Raw genomic sequence first — 26,265 nt, 5'->3', positions numbered from 1 at the left:
TTCAGTGTCTTTTGAATAACAAAAAATCTAAACTCTGCGCTTACATAGAAAACAACGAGCAGTGCATAGCCAAAAATATGTAAATTTACAATCTCAATTATCAGTACAACACAGCTACTGGTGCACTATGGCTGAGTTGTGAAGTCACCATGACAACCGCAATCGCATTTCTCATGGATCATTTACAGGTCCTTCGTTCGGTTAATGCCCACCTATACACGTATTGTGAAAAGCCAAAAGCTTCAGAAGAATTTGTGTCGTGATACCGTTCGATGATGCAAATTCTTTACTCTTCTGTTATAATACCACATTGAGTCATGTGGACTGTACCAAAAATGGCATGAAGTAGACCACAGTCGCTCCCGCCTCAGTTTATGCAGTGTTTTCTCCACAAAAAATAATTGACTCTTATCATTCACCCAGCCGAAATTAGTTCCATTACTTTTGTTAACCTGTAGCTAATTACTTTTACAGACCGCTTGAGATCTCTCTCAGAGACAATTGAACACAACTATTATCTTACTATTCTCCCAAATGTGTCATGGAAATGTAAACTACAAAACCCCTTGGAAGCCACCTACATCTTCCTCATCAAATCCTTACAACGTCACAAAATATATATATTTTTAATATAATCTTACAATACATATCTGTAGCTATCTAGACTATCATCTGCAGCAGTTGAAATAACATGGAGTGGTCAAGTGCTGAGTTTTTAGACCGTTACAGTCAGCACCTGAAGTGACATCTCTTCTCCACACGGGGGCAGCTTTTGTTTCCCTGGAGAAGAAGTAGCTCTGCACTTTTATGGGGGTCTGGGGGGGCGTCAGTCACCATGTGTGATTTTTGGCACTTTAGTTGTTGGGTTCGGACTGGGTTGCATCTACCAGGCCAAGGGGGATGACAGTCTTGGACTTCTGGGATTTTCGGGGGTTTGAGTTTCATTGAAGGCTCTCTGGAAGCACAAATAAGGAACATGCAGTGAGAACTTGCATATTTGTAGCATTCTATTTGCTAATATCTGTTTATTTTTTTATGATTTTTGTCATTTTGCACAGAAAATGTCGCCCAATCATTTTGCTCAAACCAAAATCATGCCTAAAAATTACAACCATCTTGTGTCTAATTTGAAAGCGCATCATTTAGTCGGGCTATCACCGCCATCTTTGGGATCTATAGCCCACCTAAAACAATTAAATTGTCACCATTATTAAAATCCCAAATACATATGACGAATACTTTAGCATTAAAAACAAATAGCTTTCAGATGATGCGATGAAAAGAAAATAAATGCACCCAAAGTGCAAGACCGCTAGCTGATAAACAACGATACATGATGTAGTGATAACAAATGACTTTTCCGAGAGAAAAAAAAGACAATTTTGACCCTCCCACATGCTCACTGTGATGGCACAACAATGCGTGAGTGTGTTAGCGTGGGCTGGGGCACATATCGGCTCTTGCGTGAGCATGCTCATTGTTTTTATGTGCTTTTCTGCTCGTTTATTGTTCATGTAAATAATCCATGCGTCACAATCCAGCGTTCATTCAACGCGGAAGTAACATAAAGTAAAAGGACAACAGACGTCACTTTTTAATTTTTTCACTGACATCAGAAAAACGTTTTATAGTATCTAAAATACCCAAAACACGCACTATGATATTTTTAGTCAAATGCAAATCAAATAAAAATGACTTAAAGTGTCTAAAATCTGCAAAAAAATTGAGCTGCGAATTGGGCATTTTCAGAAAGTCCCGCCCCCAGTTCGTGACGTCACGCCAAGACGTCTTGCATTGCTTGTGAATCAAAACAATGGCTTCAGATTCGGAGCATATGCTTTCTTGTTGCACATCCAGTTATGAATATGATTCAAATAGTTCTGAAGAGGAAAGCAATAATTTATTCCATGCCATTTTTAAGCAACAATGTATCATCAGAAAAGAGGCACACAATGGCGACCTCCAGGGGCCACCTCCGCTTCCACAGGCTGATAAATTCCTTATATGGAGCTTGGATGCCCTCTTCTGGTGGCTTTTGGGTGCAACACAGTTCGCAGACCAAACATGTACAGCAAAATACATTGACGTGATGGAAGGACTGCTACAATGCGTCTTTTTTACGGTCATGGGGCGGTCCTTCAGTGACGTCACGTACGGACTCGTCACCAACTCAAAAACAAGACTTGCTGAATATTCAGAGCGAGTCTTAAAACGTAAAATATACCTATATGCGGTGGAATCTTATTAAAATACTCTCAGTAGAAGTCATTTGAAACCATTTTACAAATTATGGACACGACTTGTCCGGAGACGTCGGTTGTCCTTTAAGAAAAATAAATATAAATAATAAAAAAATAATATGACAACACATAGTCATTCATTCTTAAGCACTTTCTGTACCCTCTTTGTGACATGAAGCAGTTCTAGATTAAAGAGGAGAGGATCAAAGTGTCCTTTTCAGCAGTGGATTAGTGACGTACGTCATGGTGGAATGTGCACGTCTACTACCTATGGCACCGTACATGTCATAGACTGAGGACCCTTGTATTTCAACAGCCCACCCAAAAAAATAATAAATAAACACATAAAATACAAACACCCGCTTACCTCAAATTTCGAAACAAACTCTGCAAAAATAGCAAAAAAAGAATCAGTGCTGGTGGACTTGCTGTCTTCTCCAAAGAAGGAGGCCACTTTAGAGAACTCCTCCATCGCTCTGCTCTGCAGAGACTCCAGAGACTGTATGGCGGGGTGGCTGTTCTCCAGAAAACTCTGTCCGATCACACGGCAAATTTTAATTGCTAATTCACATCAACCGTGATGAATGTTTCGCAAAATATAACATACACTCATGACAGAAGCAAAATGGTCTTCGGAGGTGACAGGGATTTTCAGACACGCTGTTCTGATGTCCAGAATGATTGCTTGAAGGTCACTCAGCTCTGTGGTGACCACCCTTTGGTTCACTGGAGAAACAAGTGATGTTGAAATGAAATGCTGTTAAAGTGGTTTAAAAAAATATATCAAGGAATAATTTGTGCGTTAGCATATGGCTTCAGTGCATCTTACCCTTGGCTGCCAGAGGCACTGTGGGAAGGTCTCTGGAAAAGTGAAGCAGCTCTGGGAAATGCTGACAAAGAGACTTAGCCAGAATGTGGAGAAAAGTAGATTTCCCATCCACCGTTTTAGTCGTGCTAAGCTAGCGGAGGCAATGAAATGATTAGACGGCATCGATCGATCGATCGATCAGTCGAGACGAAGGATCAGACGGGCTGTACCTCGGTGAGGAAGTTAATCTTAAAGCTGGTTGTCCTGTGGCTTTTGGGTTGGCCGTTGTTAAGGTAATTCCCCATAGCAAGTACAAACTGTGTGGAGTCGAGAGTGAGAGACAGATCATCAGCATCAAAATACAGTAAAGTCTTGTTATATTGATATCGGTTATATCGATAGTACTGCTTATTACGATACTATTTCTATGAACGCAAGGAGAAATTTTTTTCAGACTCCCGAGAATATCGATATAACGAGACTTTACTGTATGTCGAAATGAAGTACCTCGGCATACGAACGCTTTAGCTAACAAGCTTTTCGCCTTACAAACATTAAATTCGCGAGAATATAATCTTGGCATACAAACTCGTTTTTGGGAAACACATGGAGCGCCACAATGGCTGGCGGACTACTTTTCCACACCCACTTTCTTTGATTGCACTCAGTGCAGATCTGGTTTGTTATGGAGTGGATACTTTTTCTTTTTTGGGACCGAAAAAGACCCCATCACAGGCTAGTGTTAATCCGAAGACGACATAAAAGAAAATTACGGTCGACCAGAAGAAGGAGATCATCGAAAAACACGAACGAGGTGTGCGTTTGTGTGACTTAGCGTCCCACTACTAGTATGCTAAGTCGCTCATTGCTACTTGTGGCTAGGGTGTTTCTTTGTTGTCTAAGCAACCCTCTCGGGCAATACAAGAGGTTAAAAAACTTCTGTTGATTTGGATCAACGAAAAGCAGCTAGCAGGGGACAGTGTGAGTGAGGGTATTATCGCAGAGAAAGCACGACAACTTCACCCGGATGTCATCGAGAGGCATCTACATCAGCGACCATCACAAAGGTCAATAAAACGACTTTTGTTGTTTTATTTCTTTAATTTCAATACAATAGCACATTTTTTATACGTACAATAAAGTATTTTTTGTGTAGTTTTAAGGCTTATTTAGTAGAAAATTATGTTTTATCGGAACCTGGAAACGCATCATTCTCATTTTTAATGGTTTCCTATGGCAAATTAATGTTTGGAAAACACACTTTTCGCCTTACACACACTTTCTGGGAACCAATTAAGTTCGTAAGCTGATGTATCACTGTATTTTTTGGGCTGGTTGCCATGTTTTGAGGGACCCTGCCAGAATATTTTGAATATAATTCAGGTTTTTAATTATTAAGAGCAAGTATGTATGTGTAATTTTACATGAATCAAGTAATGCATAATTGTTTTCACCTCGAGGATTTTGGCCAGTTTTTTGCTGGTCTTTAGCTCCACTGAGGCCTTGTAGATGTAATCATAGGCCACCTTCATCTCTTCCATCCTCTCCTGCAAGGTGCATTTGAAGTGAAGACTCCTCAGACGAGTCTTATACTCGGGTACCATCAGCATCTGGGACAGAGCACCGCTACGCATTAGCATCTTTTACAAAATTATCTTTTTCTCAGTTTTGGGGTAATAGTCACCTGGAAAACGAACTGATCAGGTTCGCTCAGTTTCGCCGGATCCTGCTCAAACTGCTCGTACTTTTTGACTTCATCCTCATCGGGGGCGTAGAGCAGCAGCTGCTTAATGTGGGCGGGTTCCAGCCTGTCAGTTGTCATGTCCATCAAAACTTGCCGCAGCTCGTCAGGGGCGAGCTTCAGGTGGGCGATGAGGATAGCTACGGCGGAGTCGGAGATCGGTCGGTAATTAGATTGAGTGTTGCCACATGTGGAACCATCGGGGAAAATCAAGCAACATTCCCCTCGATCGCCATGGCAACACAGTTAAATACCCTGAAAATAGGCATCCACAGCGCAGAGGCCGCGCGAACGCTCATAAGCTTGACGAAGCACCGTAACGAACCATCTCCGCTGATAAAAAACAATTAGCGCCGCGTGTGACAAAACAAACGTGTCGCCCACTATCGCCATGGCAACCTGTGGCTCCCATCAGCAACAGATATGCAAGGTGATGTAGTTTATTTCATGGGTACAGGTCATGATATCAATGTCACCAATTCAACAGAAATCTCATTTATTATTATTATTGTCATTATTATCGTCGTTATTATTATTGCTATTATTGTTGTTATTGTTATTATTATTATTAGTGATAGTAGTGGTCGTAGTAGTATGTAAAGGCCAATCATATTATTATTATTTATTTTTGTGTTTATTTATTTTTCTATTATGTATTTATTTGATTTATTATTATTTGTATTATTATGTATTATTTATTTATGTTTTATTCATTTTTGTATTATTTATGTATTTATTTCTTAGTATTTATTTATTTTTGTATTATTTATTTTGTGTTTATTTATTTATTTATGTTGTATTTATTTTTTTATTATTTATTTATGTATTTATTTATACATTTATGTATTTGTTTGTTTGTTTCTTGGGAGTAAAAGGCTTTACTTACATGCATTGTAGGCTTTCTTGTGAGACAGGATCTCCACAACGTCTTTCTTTTTTAAGTTCTCGGGCACGAAGGTCGGCTCTGGTGGAGACACTGGTAATTAAACAACAATGTGAGGATGAGTTCTCCAGGCACCGGGGAGATCGATAACACACACACATACACACTTTCGCTCTCCCGTAAACAGTCACACAGACACACACACACATTGCAGGGTGATAACACAGTTCTGTTGTGTGACTCTTGAAGTCCAATATGGCGCTTGAGTAGGCAACCGTCTGCAAGTGCTCTCACTAGCCTTGTTTTTTTTTCTATCTGCGGATTGTTTTTCAGCATTTTTGGCCTTAACATTCATCCAGGAGGAGACTGTGCTGAGCGGTTAAGCCTTTTTGGCAGCATGAATATGCCAGCACCGTTTTTGATTGGGAGGAATATCAGTGCCATTTACGTGGGACAGGAGATGTGAGACAGTCTTTTTTTCGTCAATGGATGCTACAGCTTGGTGTTTGCTTTTAACATTTAGCTTGTAGTAGACATGCACATTCCACTATGACCTCCCTGATTCACTGGTGAAAAGGACGCTTTGATCTCGAACTGCTTCATACAACAAAGAGGGTGCAGGAAGCGCTTAAGATTGAATGACTGTGTCTTTGTGTTGTCATATTTTTTTTTTTTTTTTTTTTGTTCTTTTGACTTCAAGATGGCGCCGCGAGAGTGGCTGCCTTGACTGCTGCTCCCGTATTTTGTTTTTCTACTTCTTCTTTTCCTTTCCTCTTCATCACTTTGCTGCTGTGAAATGTAAATTTCTCCACTGCGAGACTAATAAAGGCTACTCCAATCCAATCCAAGTCACTTTTCACTGACTGATGAATGTGATTTGTCTTTCTTTCTGTGGCAGAACTGTGTTATCACCGGACCAGGAGGTGGGCGAAAGAGGTGCCTTTATGGAGAATGGATTTGAAGACAAGGCGAATGGAGCAGGCTTCATCTACGTGACCGATGTGACTGTGGAATTCCAAGCAAGACAAGGTCAATAAACACAGACATCTCAGTATGGTAACATGAATACAAAACAAAACTGTGAATAGAGTAAGAAAACATTTCCAGCAGTGAAATGTTGACGACAGTACAAAAAGATGTGAGGGACGTCCACCATAACTCACTGGATCTGCGTTGAGTACCAAAATGCAGATCAAGATCCAAATACTTGACCATATCCGTCAGCTTGTCATAGTCGGACTCTTCCCCAAGCTGAACAAAGGAATATTCTTACTCAGCGGGATCGTCGCATTTGATTGGATACAAGCTGCTTTCTTATTTATTGGTATTCTGATACAATACAATACGGAGAAAGCCTACCTGACCCCAGATGGTACCCTCGGAGTTCTCCACCTGCTCCCAGCGGAGCCTCTTCACGCTCATGTGATTGGCGTCTGAGAGTTGAGGGAGTGGAGGCGGGTCGCAGGGTGGGGGCAAGGGAGGCGGAGGAGGGGGAGGAGCCTGAAATAAGAATAGAGGTTGGTTAGCATTTCGTAGCAAGTGGGTGGTGTTTTGGACTTGCTGTATTGCGATTGGAACATGATCAGTGGACATTTTTAATGACTTTATTTACCTGCTGACACTCAGGTTCTTGTTTGGGTATTATTGTGTGGCTGGAGAGGTTAGAGTGTGAAATTAGGGGTTTGCTAAATGAAGCGGCGGGGTCTTGTTTATGATTCCGTGGTGGGCTATGATCTTCAATGGAAGATGGCGGCGGACCCTGGTAGCTATGCTGGTGATGGAGCTGATGGTGCCTGTGAAGGACGAGCTGACTGGGCCGTAATGTCTGCGGGGATGGTTGCGGTTGACTGAGCTGGCGGGGGAGGTAACCGGGGCGGGACGAGCGCAAGATGGTGGTCGCGGTGAAAGTGGTGCGGCCACGAGAAAGCGTTTGGAAACGATGTTCATCCGCAGACTCTCTGGTGGGCGGGACCTTGTGGAGTGAGGTGCGGTTGGACAGGAGGGTCCTCAGCGGGGGCGGAGGAGGGGGTATGATGGGATGGTGAGGCTGGAAGGGCATCCGACTGCGAGGGACGTGTTCCGGTGAGAAGCGGACTGGTGGTACGGGATCCGTGAACTGGACCGGAGGCGGGAACAAGACCTGGTAGGGCGGTGGGGGTGGCGGGCTCTGTTCCGGAGGAGGGGGGATGTGCTCGGAGCCAGAGGAGTAGCTGGGGGAAGAAACCTCGTCGATGCTACTGTGGTCCTCGCTGCTCCCACTGCTTAGTTGCCGATGTATGAAACCCGTCTGCTGATCCTCGGGGAAGCTCATCTGTGGGTGGGGGGGGACACGCCATCAGCTAATTTTTCCCTTAACTCATTCACTGCCATTTATGAATGTATTCGGGAATTGAAAATATGACATGCATCGCCATTCCCGAATTTGTTCGGTTTTGGTTTTTCTTGCTAGGGTGCCGATAAAGCACTGGTCAGACCTCTGGCAATGTTTTTTTTTTCCTTCCACAAGGGGGCATCATGTCCCTTTTTTTCCATGTTAGCGCTTTGTTCCAGCTTAAGACGAGCTTCAAAACGCGATATAAACCAATATGTATGTATTGCATTGTATTTTGGACAACCGCCCTCATTTCAAGCTCATATAACTCCAGACTCATATCATATAATTTAGGAATTAATTATGTGTTCAGGCTTCAGCTATTGTTCAAGCAAGATATAAACCAATATGTATGTATTGAATTGTATTTTGGACAACCCCCCTCATTTCAAGCTCATATAACTCCAGACCCATATAATTTAGGAATTAACTCTTTTTTTTCTGATAAAATAAGAGAGTCAAATGTTTCTTACGCTCCGTTGAATGGTTATGTAGTCCTAAAACTCTATTCTGCGGGTCCTGGAATTTGAGTGACAATGACAAAAACCCTGGCACTGGACTGGACACATTTTTGCCCATCTGGTAGTGAATTAGTTAAAAATCTTCACAGGCTAGTGAGATAGTTTCATTTTGATGATGTCACCATGCGAAACATCATCAATGAATCTTAAAAGAAATACTATAGACTCTACCAACGTTTTTACTTACAGGCGCCCTTCTTCTTCTGAAACCATGACAAGCACCTTGATATATCTGTTCATGTGACACAAGCGGTCATTGGGGTATACATTCCAAACCCTCTAATATCAACGTGAAACACTACAAATGCAATAAATTCACGCAAATAGTGAATACACGCTAAAAATAAATGAGTGGAAATGAGTTTTCCCCCCCCTCACCTCTTCATAGTCGTTCTCGCCCGGCACGTAGTCATCCTCCATCCGTTGGCCCAACTGCTCGCTGAGTGCATCGAGAAATTTGTCTGTATCTCGGCTTCGGGGCGGTCGGGAAAAGGTGAACAGCTTTTTGCGACATCCCAAAGTGCCTGGGCTGTGTTTGGGAGAAACCGGGGGGCTCTCCAAGCTGACGTAGGGATTCGACTCCACGCTACTTTGGTGGTGGACGCCGTAGATGTTTGTCGGGAGGGGCTCTTTCCAGGTTAGGGATAAGCCTGATTTCCTGTTACCTGTATCCAATTAAACATTGACAATAAAAAATGGGTACAGGATGTTTAGTTTTCTTGTAAAATGATGCCGCTCTAATCTGTTTTTATCCATGGATGATAAAAACAAGTGACTCAGATACATGATGGTCACAAGTGATTTGATTATGTAACAATGACACATCGGTCGTTTGCCATCAGGGCCCGATAACATTAGAAGAGAAAGCTATTTGAAGCACTTGCGTGGATTGCAGTGAGTGTTTTGGAGTACCTTTGAGAGGGGGAAGTGTGAGGGGGGAAAGAGAGCGGCCATAAGCCTCAGTCTGTCCCATCCCTTCGGACTCCGCAGGGGTTCCCCCATGCAACGGAGACGCACTCTTCCCCGCGTACACATTATCCAGCTCCGTGTACACACCTGACATCTATGAGTTGGAAGCATGATTAGCTTAGCGCGCATTAGCGGTACTGGAATTTGAAGGTCAATCTGCTTCTTCAGAAAAATTCATCATAAAATGGTGTTTATAATAATACATGTTATTTTTAAGTACCTTTCTGTCATGGTCACTTTACAGTCACAAGATGTTTTTCTGTGGGTGAGCCACACGCGCCACTCAACCCGGAAGTAACTCAAATAGATAGAAAGCTAGCTGGTATATAGCTAATAGCTAGCCAGCAGGATAGCTAGCCAGGTAGCTAATATATAGCCAGCTCGATAGTCAGCTACAAAGCTAATAGATAGCAAATAGATAGCTAGCTAAATTAGCATCTGACCTTCAAATGACCCGAAAAGCATAGCATAGCAAGCTTTGTTCACGCCACTGCGGGCGTTGTACCTACATGGCTAAGGTCAGGAGACTCTGGGAAGGAGGTTCCGTCTCCTGACTGTCTTTCCTCCTGGCTGCCACATTCATCCACATGAATTCCTGAAGCATAATAAAGCATGAGGAATGGCGTCGTCTTGCATCCTTTCCCCAGATGAGAAAGGATGAAGAGTAGCATTGGTGGAGTTAAAGGAGGAGGCTGGAAAAGCTAAGCGGACATTTCAAGAGTGATGTAATACAGGTAACATCCGACTTACGACCAGCTCGACTTACGACCACATGTACTTACACCCTTGTGCAAATTAATTGCACCACCCTGTGATCTTGACTGTTTGCTGGTTTAAATCATTCTAAAGCTTGTGAACACCATGATAGGGCTGGTATACTTGACCAACCACATTCCCTTATTACTTGTTTGCCAGGCCTCTGATTGGATGGTTAATGAATTACCAATGTCCTAATCCCCTTTCCGTCGGGTATAAAAAGAATGGGTTTTTGGTTTATAAATCAGTTCTTCTTCAACGAGATGGATACAACACACTTCTTACTAAAATGTACATTTGAATTACATGTATTTGAGTTGTCAAAAAATTTAAACAATCAATTTTATGTAAAAATAACAGGGCGGTGCAATTAATTTGCACAAGGGTGTACAACCACGACCCCCAACGCGCTGCAACGCGCTAGCAGGTCGCCAACGTGTTTGACAATTTTGGCCAGCCAGCCAGCATCTCACACTCGCACAGCAATCGACCGTGTGATTCCACCAGAGGGGGGGGAATTTGCGAGTCATTTAGCCTCCGAGTCTCTCTTTAACATTTTGAATGGATTTCAACTTACGACCATTTTGACTTACGACCGTTTGGTGGGAACGGAACTCGGTCGTAAGTCGGATGTTACTTGTATGTTCGGTAACAACTTGAACATGAGGAAAAAAATAATAGACGTGGGCTGTGCTCAAAATGTCAAGGCAACAAACTTTGCTGTTGTCGTTTTCGCAAGAAAGAAATGAGTTGCCATGACAACCTGCGGTGCTTTGCGTTGCTTTGTGTTATTAATGTTATAGGCTCCAAAAAAAAATACAAAAAAGTTTTTTTACAGTGGGTTCACCCCAAAATTCCCAAAAATATATTCACATATGTCTATTTTCTTCCTTATAGTAAAGTGAGGCAGTTCAAGGTTAACCACTTTTGTTTTTTTGTTTGTTCCCTCCCCCCAGCAATTTCCTATCCCATTTATTGTAACATTGGCCTTTTCTATCCCATTCCCCGTGACATTCCATCGTACCCATTCCCAGGTGAGTTCCAATGATACAGTCGTCAGAACTCCTCTCACGCACACAACCGCGATATGATGTCCCAGATATTCGCACAGAGCTACTCCTCCTCTGCTCCAAACCGGCTTCGGGCTCTAAAACGGCTACAAAACATACACACAGTAGACAAACAAATCATTGATACTTTAATACCAAAGTCAAAGTCAGTTTTATTGTCAAATATGCTAATATGCATGACATACAGCACAGATGAAGTTACTGTCCTCTCGGACCCAGCGTGCAAGGCACTTCTTATGACTTTAACAAACATAATAAACTCGAAAACGCCAATGTGCCACTGTTTCACCCTATGCTAATCACGGATGTAAAAATAATATAAAGAGCAAGTTATATATCTAAAAGCTTCAACTCACCGCTGCTTTTGAAACCCAAGAAGCGTGACAGCTTGCTTTGACAGCGTTCCTGCTCATCATAAGTCAGCAACTGGTAAATAAATTGCCAGATCAGCTGCTTAGCTGGGGTGTCCAATACTGGAAATATATCCACTATAAGGGTATCCACGTTCCTGAAAAAAAACCATAAATAGCACATATACCTTTGTTCAGTGAAAATGTCGGTAATGTTGGACAGTCTGAGCGTGGAACGGTCGCAGCTCGGAATTGAAGCGGATTTACATCGGACACAATCTTTTTTTTGTCAATGGATGCTTCAACTTTTTGTTTGCTTTCAACATTTACTTTTGTATCTGACATGCACATTTTACCATTATGACCCTGATCCACTGGTGAAAAGGACACTTTGATCCTCTCCTCTTTCATCTAGAACTGCTTCGGACAACAGAGGGTGCAGAAAGTGCTTAAAATGGACTTGTTTTTTTTTGTTGTTGTTCTTTTGACTTCAAGATGGCACCCCAAAACTGGCTGCCTTTCCATCAGCTCCTGTGTTTTATTTTTCTACTTCTTCCTTTCCTTTCCTCTTCTTTCCATAACTTTGCTGCATGAAATGTAAATTCTCCCACTGCGAGCCTAATAAAGGCTAATCCAATCCAATCTAAATACCACATATCATATTTATTTATAAATAAGCAGCACAGGGCTGTCGTGAAAAAAATAGAGCCATATATTCTCTGAATTTATCATTCAGACCATGGATGAAGAGGAAGCTTTAAACATGATTATCACACAGTGGGACATTTGTGTTGTTTGTGTCTTTTAGTGTTTTTTTTTATTGTTCTATTTCGAGCTGAATGGCTGCTTTGCCTCTTGTCACGTTTGCATCATAAGTATTGCAAACATAAAATGGAAGTCGGATATCTTTAGCGTACATTAGGAGGCCATACAATCGAAAAAGAGGCTTGTCGTTGCTTTTCCCATGTTATCTATATTTATCCCCCCTTTTTTTCTTGCCTGTAATATCATCACTAGTCTACTGTACCGTTTCCCAGGCAACAGTAACTCTACTTGTCAGTGTATAATGCAATACATACCTTTTTTTATTTTTAATGCTAATGCTCTCTCTTTTTTTTTTTGTAGATTCAAGGAGAATTTTCAAGCGACTCAATGATATGCTGACCTGTGCTGAAAGAAAGTCTCCAAGGCCTTGCACACAGTGTACCGTTCCTGGATTGTCAATAAATGCTCCAACTGCTGTCCGAATGTCCGCCCGTGGACTTTGATGCTTGGTGGAAGGATCTCTGCCACCCATTGGAGTGAGCTGAGAACAGGAGATCTAAGCACCAGAAATATTTTCACTCTGTCATACTGCTGATCAAGTTACGTATTTCCTGTCATTTTTGAACTTCTCACCTAGAACGCGGCAAGGTGTTGGAAGACAGACTGGGAGTTTCCTCCGCTTCTGTTGGGTCTGAGGAGCAATCAGACGGACCGTCTTCGATAACCAACGTCGGCATGGCCCCGCTGCCCTGCAGCATTGACACTACCTTTTCATGGGAACAGTTCCTACGCGGGGAACATGGTGTCATTAACAGAAGGTGGGTGAAACAAAAGATGTGCTTTTAGTTGGACCAGAAGGGATGACTCATAATTTTTCTACAGTTAAATTATTAAATAATGATATCAATATCAATAGAAATAACAAAAGAACTTGGTTTTCAAAGGCGCAAAGACACTTTTTACGATATTTGGAATTGTTGTCGGGGACAAAAAAAGTTTTGCCCCGAGTGAGGCTCGAACTCACGACCTTCAGATTATGAGACTGACGCGCTGCCTACTGCGCCATCGAGGCTTATAGACGACGTGGTCCACATGCACTTCTTGTACTCATCCACCACGCTGTCTAATATTCTCGAAGAAATGTGTTCGAAAGCTACACGCCGCCCTCTAAAAAAAACATAAATATATTAATTATGAATATGTTTTTTTACTTTACAATGCGACATAGCAATCATTTGCTTGGGGAATTTGCGAAGCCTTGTGTAGCTCTCTCGCAAGTTACATTGACTGCACGTTTATTACCTCAAAAATTGTGTTGCATAACATCATTTTTTGAAGTAATTAGTTGAAGTAATCGCCTCCCTTAACGCTGCAATGCATTTGTGTTTTTGTTACTTCTGAGAATACTTCAGTTTATTCCCTCTCACTCCTACCCGTGCCCTCTGTGATCCATTGGGCAACTAGTTGAATACAGAGAACTACGACGCCTCCCACAAGAAAAGTTCTTGTTATATAAAATGTAGTCACTTGGCATAAGCGACTTACTCACACAATTATCTTCACTCATATTCAGTGGCGGTTGCAAAGCCTTCTCTGCTGGCCTAAAAATATCTGAATCACGGGCTGGTGTTAATTATATTTTGTCAATGAATTCTTTTTAAATAATTCCAAATTGCATTTTCCTCTGTTGCTCTGCTTCCAGGCGTGTGTTTTCATATTTAAGCATTTAACAAGTCACATTTCAGCCATCATTTGTTATCTGGGTCAGAAATCTACCTGGACGCCTTCACAATCAGTTCTGAAGGCCCCGTTGCATCAAATGTGGTGATCAAACTGTTGCTCTAACCAATCAGATTTCGAGTTGACAACCCAAAAGGGTACCAACGCATTCTTGAAGGCACTGGTTGATGTCAGAGTTTTCACAAATTATGATTGACTTGTCGCTAGCCAATCTTGTTTGCGAATACTGCTCTGATCACAAGCCGCTCGTGACAAGCGCATACTGGCCAGAGCTAGCACACTGTATCGTAGAGACTTGCATAAGCAAATATATTGTGTTGATTTAATAGCAGTTCTGTCAACCCACAATGGCTGAAGGAGGCGAAGAAATGGATTTGTTTGGAGATTTACTGTTAAAGCCATTTTCAAGATGGACTTCTCAAGAAAAAAATGTCAGTTATTTCCGAGCTAATTGTACCCTCTAGTGGACTTGTAGACACTTTTTTTCATTCTGAATTGATTCAGACAAAGCACTACTGAAGGCCTAGCGATGAAATCCACTGTCCGCCACTCTCATATTGTACTAAGATCAGCTCCATTCCGTCTACCTCCAAATACAAAAAGATTGATGTGCTCATTGCTGCATTGTGACATTTTGATATAGAGTGGACACGGATTGGATAGTCAGTCTCAATGGAGCAACAGTGATATAACACAGAGTTCAACATTATGACAGTCACACAGGAAAAAAAGCCTCTGTGATGGATTATCTAACTCGGCGGCAGTTGGCAAACACAGCCTCGTATTTGCGGTGATGATAATATTGTTATAGAGAATACAAAAACATGAGCTGACCTCATATCCAATCCATTGAGAAAGAGGATGCGGTCACCCGGTTTAAGCCCACACTCTTCAGCTGGACTATCTGCCAGGGAGATAAAACCCGAAAATCAGCCACAAGCAAAGATACCCAACCAAAAAATAATAATAATAATAATGAAGCGAAACTTAACTTAAAATTGCTTTCAGAGCTGACAAAAGTGCTAGCATCAGTCTTTGTATGACACCTAACAAGACCACCGACAAACAATCTAATGTCCAGGTGGCGTTTTGTGACTTCACATAAGCCCACTCATAAGATAGAAACTATTGACCACGTGCTGCTAACCGCATCGAATGTGTCATAGAGGATCCGCGATGGCGTTAAAAGTCACGCTAACCGCCTCCGCCATCTCCCATACCATCCTCCATAAGGCCCACTGAGTCAACACGTTCTTCGGGACGTGATGGTGGGAGATGATGGTGGGCGTTTGCCATGCCGTCATCGCGGATGGAAAAAACATGCAGAAACAAGCAGGCGGTACTATTAGGAGGAATTCTGCTTTCATTTTGATAATGAGTAAAGTAACTAACTAACTAAAAAAAAAGATTTGGTATTAAAAATAAAAGTAGAATCAAACCTGCGATGACTGAATCGATGCAGACGGGAGCGTGACCCCGTAAGGTGAAGCCAAAGGTTTTCTTGCCTCTGTAGACGCGGATGAGCCTGTTTTAAGATTGAAAATACAGGTTAAATGCCATTCAGCGTCTTTTATCACAGGTGATAAAAGCGTATATACGCTCAATGGAAATGTATCATGGCCTCCTTTTTTTGATAAGTAAACTAAGGGGCAAGAGGGTCAAAAATGTTCTTTATAAGTTGGTAGTTGCTACATAAGTGAATACAGATGAGTGGGGGGTCACAAGGAGGGTGTTGGGGTGAGGTAGCGCACCAAAACGTTCCCTGTTTTGAATCCTCAATGAACGTCAACCTATACAAAGCAGTTCATCACCCCCCCCTTGACTATTACATAACTCCAGGGGAGAAAATAGCATTATGAAAACCTTTCAAAATGACATCTGTCACTTTATGTAGCAGATCCGCACTGGATGAATGCACTGATGTGACTTGACGGCATTGTGAGATATTTTTAGGTGGATGTGAATATACGGTATCGTCACTTTAACGCCGTGTTGTTCGGTCTAATTCAAAGACTCATTGCTTACCCCTCTAAGAAAAAAAAAACATTAAATAAAAATACAGAATAGACCAGATGAGAAGGAAGGAGCTTTAGCGCAGAGCGCCAATGTGTATGTGGATCTGTCGCTGCTTGGAATTGAAGCGGATTAACTGTATGTGGGACAGTCTTTTTTCTTTTTTTTTGTCAATGGATGCTACAGATTCCTGTTTGTATTTCTACATTTAGCAGACATGCACATTTCACCATGATGTCCTTGATCCACTGGTGAAAAGGACTCTTTAATCCTCTCTTGTTTCATCTAAAACTGGGTGCAGAAAGTGTTTAAGATTGAATTGTGTTGTTGTGTATAGTATTTTGTTCTTTTGACTTCAAGATGGCGCCGCGAGAGTGGCTGCCTTTACGGCAGCTCCTGTATTTTGTTTTTCTACTTCTTCCTTTCCTCTTACTTTCATCACTTTGCTGCTGTGAAATGTTAATTTCTCCTCTGCGAGACTAATAAAGGCTAATCCAATCCAATCCTATCATACTTATAACAAAGTTATATTTTAACCCTTTCGGTCACAGTGGTTGCAACAGTGGACAGCTTATCATGTTATCAGATTGCAGGTTTTATCATTATTGGTGCGTGAAAAGGGTTAGAAACATTTATGAGGATATTATTTTGAAGAAATCATCTATTTTGACATGTGACACAGATGAGAGGTACTCACCTCTGATTGGGTCCAATGGGAGGATGCGACGACATCCCGGAGACTGACTTCCTGTGGCCTCTTTCTCTTTCTCCCTCAGCGGTCCCGCCAGGTTCGCCTCCATCCCGAGGCACCGAACTGGCCCGTTTGGTTCCGTGGCGGCGATCCGAGTGGTCCTCGCTGCGGCTACGACGGATTCTGCCTTGCGGTTCGCTGATGCTTTTACTGCGACGCAGCCTGTTGATTACGTTCTGGGAAACGGACTCGTCGAAACGCTGTCGGTGTTTCTTGGGAATGAAGATTCTAGCCAACATGGCAGCATGTGAAGGAAGGTGAGATTAGTCCACTAATGTTGCCTCACAGAGTCCAAATTGGATCCACTTATCATAACAAATCAATGGCTATAAGCATCCATCAGGGCTCCCTGCTGTGATATTTAAATCCAATCTTATCTTGATTTGCCTCCAGTTTAAAAGTAGACACAAAAAAAAGGCTTTGAACAGACAACTCGACAAATCCTTCCCACTTTTAAAAAGCTCTCAGTTGAAATAGAAGTCAAAAAGATGGAGATCGCTCGCGGCAGTCGAAGTGCAGCAGTGTGAGAACGCGCAGCCTGAATACGGCAAGAGGAGAAAAAAAAGGTGTGGGAGTGAAAGAGGATGGGAATCCTCCTCGGCTACCTCACTCTCTCTCTCTTTCCATCTGCAGCATCTCCCACACTCCCACCCATTTGTCACTTCGCTACCAGCACAATAGGAAGCTGTCATCATTTTATTAACCAGAGACCTGGCCACATTTGCCAATTGAACTAAATTGCTCAGTACCTACCATCCTGTGTGACTCACAGGGACAATTCTGACAATTAAACTCATTTACTGCCAAACATGCAAAAATGTGTCCACTCCAGTGCCAGGGTTTTTGTCATTGTCACTCAAATTCCAGCACCCACAGAATATTGAGTTTTAGGACTGCATAAACATTCAATGCAGCGTAAAAAAAAAACCTTAAACTCTTGTTTTACCAGAAAAAAAGTTAATTCCTAAGTTAGAGTATATGGGTTTGGAGTAATATGAGGTGCAAGTGGGGGTGGCAGTACCAAAGGCAAATGCCTCATGGGAGGGAAAAACATTGCCAGAGGTCTGACTAGCGCTTTATCGGCTTTCATCAGAAAAAAATGAGTTAATTCCCAAATTATATGGGTCTAGAGTTATATGAGCTTGAAATGGGGGCAGCTTTCCAAAATACACTCGAATTGCAGGACCCAGAGAATATTGAGTTTTAGGACTACATAAACATTTAATACGGCGTTAAAAACCTAAGACTATCTTCTTTCATCAGAAAAAAGAGTTAATTCCTGAATTATATGGGTCTGGAGTTATATGAGCTTGAAATGAAAGCGGCTGTCCAAAATACAGTACAATATTGACATATTCGATTTACATCAGACTTTAACAACAGCTGAAGCTGGAACAAAGCGCAAACATGGAAAAAAGGGAAATGCTGCTACCTTGTGGAAGGGGAAAAAAACGTTGCCAGAGGCCATGGCCAGCACTTTATCGACACCCAAGCGAGAAAAAAACAAAACCCGAACTAAATCTTTTCATATTTTCAAGTCCCGAATAAATTTGTGAATGGCAATGAATGAGTTAAACACCTCACTGTCACTTTAACACTACAAATTCCCTGCAGCAGAATCATTTTTAACCCTTTCATGTGCTTGCACGTGCTTGTACTTGTGCACGCTGTTGACACATCACTCCGATAAACAGATCCACAGGATTGAAATAAATGTTCTGCAGCCATGTAAGTGTCGACACCCACACAACCCCTTGCGGTTTGTTGTCTGTGTCTCTTCTGTCATCTATTTGTACCAGAAAGCTATTACAGTATGTCTCAGGTGTGTGTGCGCATGTGTGTATTTTGTCATTTGGAGCAAAAAAAAAAGTAGCTTGCCTCCACTCTTGGAAACTAAATAAGTGTCCCGGTTTGACCTGATTTATCAAGGAAAAAGAGAATTTATAATTATCTGATAGAAGCTTGCAGGGGTTGAAGCAAGTAGGGAGGCATGGGTATATTTCTCCAAAGGCACGACTGATGAGCACGAATACTACAAAGAGCAGACAGCTTTTTATTTCATGTGTAGGCCTTCAGATGTGATTCAGAACCAGGCGAGGGTGACTAAACTGTAAATTTGGCTCTTTGCCGGAGGAAAATAAAGCTCAATTTGTCTGTGTTACAGAGTGAAAGCAAACCATTAGGCAGATGATTCTTTGTATAAGAATCTGCAAAATGAACATTTGTTCACTGACTCTGTGCTTATTTATCCTTCCAGACAAGAACTATTGAATACTGTGACCTGCAATTTTTCATCAAAACGCTTTAATCAGCTTTTTTTCCCTTTTTTTGTGAGATTTTTGATGTTTGTTCGCTCTCCGTGGTGCTGAAGTTACAGCATCTGATAACAGCACTTTTTGTTCCCTGGCTTGGCCCCTTATAGGATCAGTAAATCGTACATAGGTGGGGGGGGGGGGTACAAAAACCTATTAAAAATTGCATTTTCTGTGTAGATTTATCGCTTGTTTCTATTTCTAATTGTATTTTATTTATTATTGTATCTGTTTTTCTTTCTATGCTTGTCGGTGACTGTAAAGTGTCCTTGAGAGCTTTGAAAGGCGCTTGAAAATAAAATGTATTATTATTATTATTATTATTATTATTATTATTATTATTATTATTATTATTATTATTATTATTATTATTATTATTATTATTATTATTATTATACATTTCATTTCTAAGCGCCTTTCAAAACTCTCAAGGTCACTTTACAGTCACAGGATCAGTTTTTCTGTGGGTGAGCAGCGGCAGCCACACGCGCCAGCGTTCACTCAACCCGGAAGTAACTCAGATAGAAAGCTAGCTAGATAGCTAATAGATAGCCAGCCAGATAGATAGCCAACCAGCTAGACAGCTAATAGATAACTATTAGATAGCCATTAGATAGCTAGCCAAATAGTCAGCTAGATAGCTAATAGATAGCTAGCTAGATAGCGAGTCAGATAATCATCCAGCGAGGTAATAGATACCTCGGTAGCTCGCTAGATAACATTAAATGTAAATTCAATGAAAATTCAACCAGTTGTCAACATTTCATCACAAATGAGAAGCCACGATGACAACCAAAATTTGAACTGCACTCTTAAATTACTGTCAAGCCAATAGACTTGTCACACATTCTGTATCCTGCACTATGTCCGTTATATTTTTGACCCCCCCCCCCCCAAAAAAAAATGGATGACATTTGCAGTGCCGCATTTCAACTGCACATACAGCCTCTCCCTAAACACTATCATTACCAACACTATTCAAGAAAAGCAGCCGTGTCGATTAGAAACTAGAACCGTTATTCAGTTAATGAATACAACAACAAAAATCAATAAAAATGTCCACTTTCTTCACACGAGAACATAAATACAGACACGAGAAAAAAATAAGCTGTACGTACTCACCCGAGGCAATTCATTATTATAGTGCTGACACGTGCCTACAAATTAATTTCCAAAACACGAGCTGAGCCATTGAGTAGTCAACACGGGATCGTTTGAGATTGGGGTGGAAAAAAAAAATCTACATTTATATTGGTGAGAGCATTCAGGAGTCCTTCACTACCAAAGTGGCAGGTTGAAACAGACCCCAGAAAGGAGGTGGACTGAGGGGTGGGAGGAATGAGAGCTTGGAGTAAGATAATGAGAGAGAAATACAACAGAGGAGAAGACAAATATCCCCTTGGTGAGAGAGTTGTGGAAAGGCAAATTACCACAACACCATTAGTCTCGCTTTTGCTGCATACGCAAGTAGGCGTAGCCGTCATCTATTTGTGGCTAATAAATAACAAGTTGAATCACTCTTAAAAATGCAATCTTGCTTCTGATTGGAGGAAACAATGTCTGGAAACGCTTCTTACGTTATGTAGTAGTTGTGGGTCAGCCGCCAGAGTAGTATGAGAATAATTGGCAGCTTTTATTGGCCGTGTTTGGAGAGGAAGAGCAATCTGTGGACAAAACTGTCTAGGGAATGGAGAAGGTGTAAAATATGACTTTAGTCTCTTTTGGAATGGTAACAAACAGTTAATTCTGGCTGTCTGAAATTACTTGTATTTTACTGTTTTTCACGTCAGGTTATTTGGAGTGATTCCAGTTAGATTAATATCCTAAAACACCAGATGGGCCGCTTTAAAATTTGAATAAAAAAATAAACTGACTCATTCCTCAGTCAACAACGTTTAAAAACCTGCGGTGAGACTGAACTGACATTCATCTCACCAGAGACTTAAAGGACAACCGACGTCACTTCTTTGTTTTTTAACTGACATCAGAAAAACGTTTTATAGCATCTAAAATACCCAAACACCAAATGATATTTTTAGTCAAATGCAAAACACCAATAAAAATGACTTAAAGTGTCCAAAATCTGCAAAAAATTGAGCTGTGAATTAGGCATTTCCCGCCCTAGTTTGTGACGTTACACCAAGACGCCTTGCATTGCTGGAGAATCAAAACAATGGCTTCAGATTCGGAGAATATGCTTTCTTGTTACACATCCAGTTATGAATATGATTCAAATAGTTCTGAAGAGGAAAGCATACATGTTTGCAATCGATTAAAGAATTTATTCCATGCCATTTTGAGGCAACATTGGGGCAACAATGTATCATCAGAAAAGAGGCACACAATGGTGACCTTCCTTCCTTATATGGAGCTTGGACTCCCTCTTCTGGCGGCTTTTGGGTGCAACACAGTTCTCAGACCAAACATGTACAGCAAAATACATTGACGTGATGGAAGGACGCTACAATGCGTCTTTTTTACGGTCAGGGGGCGGTCCTTTCATGACGTCACGTACGGACTTGTCACCAACTCAAAAACAAGACTTCCTGAATATTCAGAGCGAGTCTTAAAACGTAAAATATAGCTATATGCGGTGGAATCTTATTAAAATACGCTCAGTCGAAGTCATTTGAAGCCATTTTACAAATTATGGACACAACCTGTCCAGAGACAAAAGGGTCTCTGTAGATTAAACCTGGGTGGCAGATGGAAGTGGATAATGAATCCCTGTGGATAATTTAAGCAGTACAGATCGTTTGTTTGGTGTCTGGACTTAGTTCGATGCAACATGGAGAGAAAAAAAATGGAGAGGATGATTATTTGTTTATTTTAAATATGCCTCTGGAGTGCATTCCCCTCTTCATTTCATAACTTTGCTGCTATGTTACTTCTGGGTGGAGTGAACGCTGGTGCGAATGGCTGCCTCTGCTCACCCGCACACAAAAATTACGTGACTATAAAGTGTCCTTGAGAGTTTTGAAAGGCGCTTATAAATGAAATGTATTATTAGGATTATTATATTATTTTCTAATTCATTCATGTCATAACTGTTCTTGCATGCCTCCAGCAGGTGGCAGAAAGGGGCCTTTCCCTCCAGTATGCACACCTGCTGCTAATGTTTCATCAGTTTGCCTGGCAAGCATTTAAGTACTGCTCAGTTGTCAAGTCTCTGTTGGCATTTTTTGAAACTCTCTCACCTGATACTGGAGATGAGCTGTCGATGGTCATCAGTGATGAGGATTTCGGGCAAGACGGCGGCCAACCAGTCGACGTTTTTCTCCGCTGCATATTGCTTCAGCATACTGAAGAGTCTCTCCTTCACGTTGGGATCGTCGCTTAAAATCTCCTCAACCTGTTAAGTAAGAAAATGATGATCGGAAATGAGTGGAGTGTATATGTAAATACTATATAATAAATATCCCGTCATGTCTGCTACCTTCCTGTTGAATTCCAGGGCCTTATATTTCCGGTCCACTCGTGTGCTTTCCCCTCCGATCCGGGTATCCTCCATGCTGAGGTTGACTTTCTGCCTCGAACCGAGGCCCAACACGCCCAACCGCAAAGTCCTCCCTTGGGCTGACTTGATGAGCGCCGCGGCCATTTCGTGCTGCCTGACGGGGATTCCGTTGACTTCCATCACGAGGTCGCCAGCCCTCAAACCCGCACGACCCGCCGGGGAGCACGGTAAGCAGTCCTCCACCAGCAATGGGCAATCTCCCACAATGGTAAAACCATAACGGCCATCAAAGCCTGGTATGATGTCCATCTGGAAACCCAAAATACACAATACTGGGTAAAAAAAAAAACAGTACTAATAATAATAATAATAATAATAATAATAATGATAATAATAATAATACATGATATTTTAAGGACCTTTGAACACTTTCTAGGACACTTTACAGTCACAGACAAGCATAGGCACTATAATAAATATAACAAATCTGTAAAAGTGCAGTATTTGCTTTATCGCAAACCTGTTGGATCCGGGACACCACACCAATACTAGGAGGGATATTCTTCTGTGTCTGTGCGATGGCAACAACAGCTTGCGGACCAAGTGTTGACACATTGTGACCTTCGATTTCCAACACTTGATCTCCAGCTTGAAGGCCAGCCAATTGGGCACTGCTTCCTTCTTCTACATACAAAATGTAGCTTGGTCCATTCCCACCAAGTTGGAATCCAAATTCTTCAGGCCAGCCTTGGTTAGATCCCGGCATGCTGAGGACTGAAAGAGGAGGGGTCGTTACATATTTTTAATAGTAATAATAATAATAATAAGAAGAAGAAGACGAAGATGAAGAAGGAGAAGAAGAGAAGGAAGAAGAAGAAGATGAAGAAGACAAAGAAGAAGACGAAGAAGAAAAAGAAGAAAAAGACAAAGAAAAATAAGACGAAGAAGAAGAAGATGAAGAAGAAGACAAAGAAGAAAAAGACGAAGAAGAAGAACAAGACAAACAAAGAAGAATAACACGAAGAAGGAGAAGAAGACGAGGAAGAAGAAGAAGACGAAGAAGACAAAGAAGAAGATAAAGAAGAAGACAAAGAAGAAAAAGATGAAGAAGAAAAACAAAGAAGAAGAAGACAATGAAGACAAAGAAGAAGAAGAAGAAAAAAGAAAAAGTCAAAGAAAAATAAGAAGAAGAAGAAGAAGAAGAAGACGAAGAAGAATAAGACGAAGAAGGAGAAGACGAGGAAGAAGAAGAAGACGAAGAAGACAAAAAAGAAGACAAAGAAGAAGAAGAAGACGAAGACAAAAACAAAGAAGAAGAAGAAGAAGATTATATTGAATTTCTAAGCGCCGTTCAAAACTCTCAGGGACACTTTACAGTCATGGGATTTTTTTTGTGCGGGTGAGCAGCGGCAGCCATTCGCGCCTTGCATCTAGAACTGCTTCATGTCACAAAGAGGGTTCAGCAAGTGCTGAAGAATGAATGACTCTGCGTCTTTGTGTTGTCATATTATTTGTTATTTAGTTTTTGTGGTTGTTTTGACGCCGCCGCGAGAGTGGCTGCCTTTTCGAGCAGCTTCTTTAATTACAGTCCTCATGTAATGCGCCTCTCTTTCCCAACAGCAATTCCCTTTGACCTTCGACCTCCAACGCCATTCCATCAAGCCATCAATGACCATCACAAATGTAAATAAAGTGACTTCATGATACAATGCAGTGTAATTCTTTCATTACAATACAATAGCACATTTATTATACATAGAATAAGGTATGTTGTGTGTACTTTTAAGGCTTATTTGCTTGAAAACTATATTTTATGGAAACCCGGGAACGGATTATTCCCATTTTAATGGTTTCCTATGGGATTTTTTTTTTTTTTTTTTAGATACACACTTTTCGCCTTACACACTCTGTCTGGGAACCAATTAAGTTCGTAAGTTGAGGTCTCACTGTACTTGAACAAAAATATCAGCAGAATTATGAGCACACAAAAGAGACATGAAATATAAGAAACCACTCACAGAAATCTTTAGATTGACACCTTGAGCTCCGTTTGGTTTGGTGTAATGAAGATCTGCTTTTTTTGTTTTGCAAAAATTTCTTCATTTTCAGCCTCGAGTCGGAGCGTCTTCCCAGGTCAATGTAGATTAAAACAAAAGGGGAATCACAGTGCACACCCCTTTACCCAGACCCCATAAAATAGAGTATCACGATCCAAATCGGATGAATTTATGAAGAGGTTGGTCCTGCGTCTCATCTCTTATTCATCCCAGGGCAAAGATACTCTCCGTGTTAATCAGAAAACTGGGACGCCGCCACCCGTGCACTTGATTTCCTTTATAATTCACTCCGAAAAAGGGCCTCATTTGTCTATAAATACACCCATGTGTCTTTTTTTCCGCCTCCTCTCCTCGTGGTTAGGTACCTCTCTGAGGAACCGCTAATGGCCCAGAATCACTCCTGGTTGAGGAGGACTAATTGGAATTCTGTCCGTCTTCGATTGTGGGTCCAGGAGTAGCGATTCAAGATTTAAGGCTGTAGGATTAGATGGATTATTTGTGGGCTTTGTAGCCCTACCTCCTTCTCCTCATATCGCGATGCCGCTTTAGTAGAAGTACATACTCACCATCTCTGGTTGGATATTAACCCTTTCCTGCACCCTGTCAACCTGATAAAATGGTAAGCTGTCCCTGAAAGGGTTAGTATTATTATATTGATAATTCCAAACAATGTAGAATGGCTTTTCGGTGAACTACTTTTCTCAAATTATGTCCCTTCACAGCCAATGTATACATACATATTACACCGGTACTGACACAAAAATCCACAATGAGCGTGTTTGATATCAATAATATAAGTGCAACAGTTTTACAAGCAAAAGAAAAGGTGAAAAATACTGTTTTAAAGCAGGCCTCTCATACCTTTGTCGGCAGCATCAATAACTCCTGAAGCTGTAATATGAGGGGCAGGACCAGTTTGCAACCTGATCCAGCAGGTGTCTTGTGTTGCCTTGTCTTCTTTCACAGTGGTTGAAAAAAGGTTCTTATTTTTTGATTAATGACAGTCGGGAAAAGGCCAAAAATTCATAACCTTGATTTTGATGCAATACGCATGTAATAAAAACAAAGAAAAACTGAAAACATGAGCAAAAAGTAACAAATCACAAGCGCTTTTAAGTACAAAAGATTAATAGCAAAACAATTTGACTGAATTCAATTTGACAACTTTAATTGTGAATATTTTGATTTACAATAGAACTGAAGCTATTGATCATTTTTATGTACATTTTGCATGCACGTGCACCTTGAATCGCAGACAATAATAACATTACAACTAACAACTGCTCCTACAACAACTAACACTAACATACAAATATATGATTTAAAGCGAACTATCTCTGAAATCTAAAAGTATATAAAACTAAAAAGGGAAAACAACGAAAATAACATGACTAAATACATGTATTACAAAGTTTAATACATGTCATCTGTAAGTAAAGATGAACACGTGAATTGATAATA

At 41.2% G+C, this 26,265-nt stretch overlaps 1 protein-coding gene and 1 non-coding gene across 3 annotated transcripts; both read right to left on the bottom strand.

Annotated features, from left to right (window-relative positions):
• Window positions 1-659: 659 nt before the first annotated feature.
• Window positions 660-25,256, bottom strand: grid2ipb (glutamate receptor, ionotropic, delta 2 (Grid2) interacting protein, b). 2 transcript variants are annotated; one of them, XM_089015688.1, is made up of 26 exons: window positions 24,766-25,256; window positions 23,268-23,521; window positions 22,727-23,056; window positions 22,488-22,642; window positions 16,925-17,206; window positions 15,654-15,739; window positions 15,049-15,118; window positions 13,108-13,260; window positions 12,875-13,030; window positions 11,716-11,867; window positions 11,314-11,445; window positions 10,043-10,128; window positions 9,477-9,627; window positions 8,943-9,229; window positions 8,752-8,796; window positions 7,285-7,983; window positions 7,032-7,172; window positions 6,836-6,923; window positions 5,676-5,765; window positions 4,733-4,929; window positions 4,503-4,658; window positions 3,279-3,365; window positions 3,070-3,199; window positions 2,848-2,966; window positions 2,608-2,772; window positions 660-955 (listed from the first exon to the last, which is right to left on the bottom strand). In XM_089015688.1, the coding sequence occupies exons 1-26, from the start codon at window positions 24,848-24,850 to the stop codon at window positions 884-886; spliced, it is 4,368 nt and encodes a 1,455-aa protein (XP_088871814.1). In that variant the 5' UTR covers window positions 24,851-25,256; the 3' UTR covers window positions 660-883. The 2 variants fall into 2 exon arrangements, with proteins under 2 accessions (XP_088871814.1, XP_088871815.1); XM_089015689.1 differs by lacking the exons at window positions 8,752-8,796; window positions 22,488-22,642; window positions 22,727-23,056; window positions 23,268-23,521; window positions 24,766-25,256 and having other exon boundaries at window positions 5,676-5,753; window positions 16,925-19,388.
• Window positions 13,474-13,546, bottom strand: trnam-cau (transfer RNA methionine (anticodon CAU)). Its single transcript has one exon. It is a non-coding gene; the product is annotated as a tRNA-Met (tRNA).
• Window positions 25,257-26,265: the final 1,009 nt, after the last annotated feature.

This window comes from Hippocampus bargibanti, linkage group LG15 (genome assembly GCF_051943395.1).
Source record: "Hippocampus bargibanti isolate YZ-2025 linkage group LG15, ASM5194339v1, whole genome shotgun sequence".
NCBI classification, from domain to species: Eukaryota; Metazoa; Chordata; class Actinopteri; order Syngnathiformes; family Syngnathidae; genus Hippocampus; species Hippocampus bargibanti.
The sequence above is the reverse complement of the archived record's forward strand: the minus strand, read 5'-3'. Positions and strand labels throughout refer to the sequence as shown.

Coding starts and splice junctions, on each gene's coding strand:
- grid2ipb (XM_089015688.1), bottom strand. CDS start 24,850: ATGAAGAAATTTTTGCAAAACAAAAAAAGCAGATCTTCATTACACCAA. Junction 8,797..8,942: donor GCGAGAACGACTATGAAGAG/GTGAGGGGGGGG, acceptor TCACATGAACAG/ATATATCAAGGTGCTTGTCA. Junction 7,173..7,284: donor AAGAACCTGAGTGTCAGCAG/GTAAATAAAGTC, acceptor TTCTTATTTCAG/GCTCCTCCCCCTCCTCCGCC.